The sequence below is a fragment of the Lampris incognitus genome, chromosome 14 (genome assembly GCF_029633865.1).
Source record: "Lampris incognitus isolate fLamInc1 chromosome 14, fLamInc1.hap2, whole genome shotgun sequence".
NCBI lineage: Eukaryota > Metazoa > Chordata > Actinopteri > Lampriformes > Lampridae > Lampris > Lampris incognitus.
In genome coordinates, this window is record NC_079224.1 from 22,803,116 (window position 1) to 22,808,411 (window position 5,296).

Below are 5,296 nucleotides of genomic sequence, written 5' to 3' on the forward strand. Positions count from 1 at the left end.
CAGAGGCACATAGCATGTAATGCTTGCTAATGATATGGACATCCACGATGTATTGCAACCTGTGGAACGCGAGAAAGGAACATAGAAATGAAACACAAAGTAGAACAAAAGAACAATTCTAGATCAGCACCTCTACTTTGGAGTTATTTCAACCCCACCCCCACCATTAAACTCATCTAGCAATCTGGACATTGTACCCTTAGCTCAAATCACTGTTAATCTGTCTGTAAATGATCTGAAAAGGTTGTTTAAATCATATTTTCTCCACTTTAAGTGAATGAACATATGCATTACTGAATCATGATGCAAGAAAGGACAACACAACAAGAAGCTTTTTCAGTATTTTAATTCTGTACATATTCCACAAAGCCTGAAGATTACTGATGCCAAAATAACCCTTTGAGAAAGTGCCGTTAATAGTTACTTCTTGCTTGGGCAGCAGTTAAAAATCCAACTCACAGTAGCAACAGCTCAGATGTATTTTATGGCACAGGATACAGTTATTCTCAGAAAGTGTTCACAAGACAACTCACAAATGTTCCTATTCCAACCACCATCATTTTCTGCAAATTTAGTGTACAGTTTTTTTTGTCTTTTTTTTAGTAAGTACCGTGTTATAACATTTTCTGACACTTGATGACTAAAGCACAAGGCAAGTGATTCAAAGACATTGCCCAAAAGCTTGGGTTTTCAATGTACTCATATTGTGTAAGGTGACGCTACCATTTCATTTGTTAATGCAAAAAAAAAAAAAAAAAGAAAAAAAAAAGAAAAAAAAAGAGAAAAAAACCCAATTAGTGCTGAAAAGTTATCTAGAGCAGTTAAATGTTTTGTCATCGGAAGATTTATCGTCAAACATGAGGCCAAAAAATCATCCATCACAATGGGCTGAAGCAACTCTGAAAATCCTTTAACTTGCAATTGGTCCAATGGGGAAGGGAAAAAAACACCTCACTTAACTTGGGTGTGTAATCTTTCTGACTGCCAGAAAAATAAAGATACAAATTGCAGTAGTTAGCCAGCAAGTAAATGTCTGTGCTGTTGTATACAGTAGGTGGAATGTCCATAGAGACTACAGGATGTAGTGAAGCATCATGGCAACATCTGAAAATCTTTACACTACACTCAAGCAATATCCCAACACCACATCATAAACTTTAAAGACCACATTCAAGTACAACAGCAAAAGCATGTGATGGAAGATAATGCAAAATAAAAAGGCGGGCTCAGAGGAATCAAGGATAAGGGTTGAGCTACACAAAAGGACTTTGCCAGAATTCTGAATTTTCATGGTAGCAATAGGCTATAAAAGATACCAGTGAATGAAAATATGGTTTTGGCTGGAATATCTATGCTTGGCCATTGGCTAGAAAGGTAGATTTCTGTATGTTAAGGTAGGCATGCAACTTTAAACCCCAGACATGCTAAAGAAAAGGTGACCCTACAATCTCTACTAATGCTTAAACAAAAAAATAAGGATCACTATGCAAAACCATTGCATGTTTACTTCCCTTTGAACATTTGCCAGTTGCTAAGTGAGTGTTTATATGAGGCGAGTCCAAATTTGTTTTTACATTTTTTATTACACATTTGACTTTTTTGCACAAATTCTCTATTTTGGTAAATATATATTTCAACCATTTTGATAAACATGCCATTTCTGTGGTGTCAAAAATGTTTGACTGGGAAGATACAGGGGGAGAAAGAATTAACATGGAACAAAAGAAAACATATAAAAGTGGACAGTGTCAGAGGAAGTAACATTGTATGCCATCTAATCCTTTAAGTACTGTCAACGCAATGGGCTGAGTGGGAGTGAACTGCTGAGTAGATGGATGGGTGGAGAAGTTGCTTAATATCCAGACTTCCTCAGGTATTCAGCCATGCTAAATGCTTTCTTGTTGAGCTGTCCGCCATGGACCCCCTCCTTTCCCATGACTAAAACCAATGCTGGAGCACACAAGGGAAAAAAAAAAAAAGAAATGAACAAAATTGAAGAGTCTCACCCCCCCCCCCCACACATACACTATGAAGGGGTGGGACAAAAGGTGACATAAGATCTTTCCCACCACCCTTCATTGCTATCAAGTTTCCAAGACATTTTAGACTGCTTGCAGAGAAACCTTAACAACAATATTTCTTTTTACTCTCCTTTTTGTCCCTAAAATTTAAACTAAGACTTGATGACATTAAAACCCTGAATCCCTTAAGTATTTTGCCATTGAGTATGCCTTCTTATTCAATCCGCCTCCATGGACACCTTCTTTGCCCATTACAAGAACCAAAACTGAAAGAGAAAAGATAGAAAAGGGAAAGTTCAGAGAAGCAGTAGAAGTTCAGGAAAGTCAATAAAAAGCAAGGAAAACAGTCATGAGTAGGTTAAAGCCAGAAATGTACAGATAAGGGGGGGGGTTTCACTCTTAAAACTACAAACAGCTGATAAGCATGCTTTGTCTGAGGGGGAAACCCTCTGCTAATCCCTGCTTTGAAAAGTAGAAAGTTGTCAGCTTCAAGCTATTGACAAGCAAAGGGGTAGGAGAAAATGCTTATGCATTTAATAGAAGCTACGGTGTTTAAGAAGGGATTTGTTCACTTTGCCAAACCATGATCTCAAATAGGAAACGCATGCCACAAAATAATGCAGGCCAGGCGTACCATTTTGATCATTAAAAAAGGCATTTAAGTTGCATAGGGAGCTACATTTTTTATGCTGTTGCCTGAAGACATAACCCGTTTTGAAAGTTAAATCTATCTTCTCAGAAAAAGAACACTGAAAGAACTTAATGAGCAGAAAGAGTAAGTAGGAAAAGAAAGTAGAAAACATTTTTCATGCCTATCCAACCCCCCCCCCCATGCTCTTCCGGAAGTTTCTCTCATTCCAATGGTCAGTCAGTGAGGGCCACAAAGGCATACAGCCTGGATTAGACAAAGTCTGGCTTATCTAAAGTTTTTGATGCACTCAAAGCAGAGCCAAAGAGCCAAAAGGCTTGTGAATTGCTTATTATGAACTGACTTGAGAAACCAGAATTCAAGAGATTTGCCTGAAAGCATCATATGACGATGTGACTCAGTTTTTAGTTTGGACTGCCTGAGCAAGCCATAGACATCATGTGAGCTATCCTCTCACCCATGTGATGGTTTTACAGAGAAAGGCATACAACTTAGGGCCTGTCAGCTCTTTAAATTCATCCTAATATAGATCCTTAATACAGAAAAGATTTAATTAAAAATACCTTTTCCAGCCCTTCCTAGAGAGACATTGTATGTTGGTTCTCCTCCTTGGCTCTTTGTTCTGATGTCCATCGTCCAGTCACCGTCAATGTGAAGGCTGTCTCTTATGACAGAGCACTTCTTTGAGCCCAGAGTGAGCCCATTGGTGAAGAAGCTCTCCCTGTCCTTCCCAATGATGGTATCAATTTCTTGAGGCTGAAATATACAAAAGAAATGCAAAACATAGGATTGCGGAATTGGTGCTCAGTCTTCTCTCGCTCACAAAAAGCGAGAGCAATCTGGCAAAACTATTACATGTTTAGGAACAAGAGGCATACAGCGCCATTTTATCATTCGCTATACAAAACATTAAAAAAGTAGCTAAAGCAAGATTAAGGAGAACTGCCATCAATTTGAGTTACTTTGAGTAAATACGATTCAATGCAAGTCGAGAACCCTAATTATAAAAGCACGACAGACGCAGGAAGAAGCCAGCCGACCGCTTCGCGATAATTTGTCAAAGGCTATACCCCGCGCTTCCGTTAACATCGGTTTGAGGAAGCCTCGGAGCTAGCTTGCAATCATATTCTCTGTAGATAAGTCATTAGCGGAAGTAACGTGATGTCTGTGGACCGGACCCGTTATCACGCCACCGATTTCTGAATGGATAAAGTCATCGCTATTACGCAAAACAAAAGAATAGGTTGGCGAAGTGTACCACGAAAAGTAAATTTAATTTAAATACAACTTTTCCCAACAGTATACAACGTCGACTAGACTTCCAACATAGCTAGCCAAGACGCTAGCGTTTAGCTAATCAAAGCCGCCGTGCACACAAAAGCATGCGCGCTATCCTAAGGTGGACACTGACTGCCAACTGGTTTGAAGCGAATACCCAATACATTTTTGTGAAGTTCGAAACATTAGGGCCAACACTAAGAATATATCATGCAAGTTCTTGTGTCGGTGCAAGGCCCGGTCGCCAACATTTTTCTGGCCAACACGAGGTCTAATCCGAGAACATTTCCTTTCCAGGGAATATCCTATCACCGCGGTGGGCCAACAGGAAACTAGCGAGGCGGCTAACGCTAAGCTACTAGTGCTAACGTTAGCTAGGTGGTCAGATCAAGATCGTGATAACGATTTCCGTTGTTCGGCCTGAAATGTATTTGGCAGGAATACAGACCGTCCCAAACAACAATACTTAAAACGTTCACACAGAAGTAACGATGTCTTACCGTTATGTTGTTGAAAGTACCGCCCGCATGTGCTGCCCAAACATATTTGGCGTCCCCATACCCAACAATGGCGCTATCCTGACAGCTGCCGTCGGCCATCAGGCTATCTACGTAGCTTTGCCAAGACATCTTGAAGGAAAAGAAGACTTATAAAACTCCCTATAGCCAAAAAAAATACACGTGTCGGAGGCAGACAGCTCTGAATGGCAAACAGGCGAATTCTGTATCTCCAATTGAACCCCTCTTCCGCGTTGTCAAACGTCAGTGCTAGGATCGCATAGGAAGCCTGGGTGTAGTCCGTATCAGATCACTCCGCACAATGAGTTCTCCGGCGCTTTTATGGCGAAGGAGGCCGGCGGAATAATAAGGAACTTGTCGAGATGTGGCGGAATGTGAAGACGGCGAAGGAATGGCGGAAAGTCACACGTCGACTCGTCCGACGATTCAGACTGCTCATTTAGTCACTTGAGTTTAAGTAGTCAGCATTCCCCTATTCATGCAGTCCGTTAAATGTGTAGCTTTATCTAATGGTCATTCTGTGTGCGTTATACAGTCAGGGAAGCAAGCTTCTACTGCTAGCCCTTGGTAAAACTCCCATGCACCACTTCAAGGTGTTGACAAACAGACTAGTTTACAAGAGACTAGTTTACATGATGACTAGTGGTTGATGATTAATGGATGATACAGTTAAATTTAACAGCCACGGGCAAAATTTGCCAGCACTTGGCAGATAGTTGGTTAGCCCCCCCCTCCCCATAACGTATGTTCAGTTTCGTAAATTGTCTAATATGTGACTCATCTTGGTTGTTTTCAGAAGAGGAATCAAATATGCGCACTTCCAGAAAAAA

The 5,296-nt window shown here is 40.6% G+C and overlaps 1 protein-coding gene across 2 annotated transcripts; it reads right to left on the minus strand.

The window, feature by feature from the left end:
* Positions 1-328: 328 nt before the first annotated feature.
* Positions 329-4,775, minus strand: LOC130123653 (profilin-2-like). 2 transcript variants are annotated; one of them, XM_056292890.1, is made up of 3 exons: positions 4,449-4,770; positions 3,234-3,426; positions 329-1,950 (listed from the first exon to the last, which is right to left on the minus strand). In XM_056292890.1, the coding sequence occupies exons 1-3, from the start codon at positions 4,575-4,577 to the stop codon at positions 1,853-1,855; spliced, it is 420 nt and encodes a 139-aa protein (XP_056148865.1). In that variant the 5' UTR covers positions 4,578-4,770; the 3' UTR covers positions 329-1,852. The 2 variants fall into 2 exon arrangements, with proteins under 2 accessions (XP_056148865.1, XP_056148866.1); XM_056292891.1 differs by lacking the exon at positions 329-1,950 and adding an exon at positions 1,984-2,287 and having other exon boundaries at positions 4,449-4,775.
* Between the last annotated feature and the right edge of the window lie 521 nt (positions 4,776-5,296).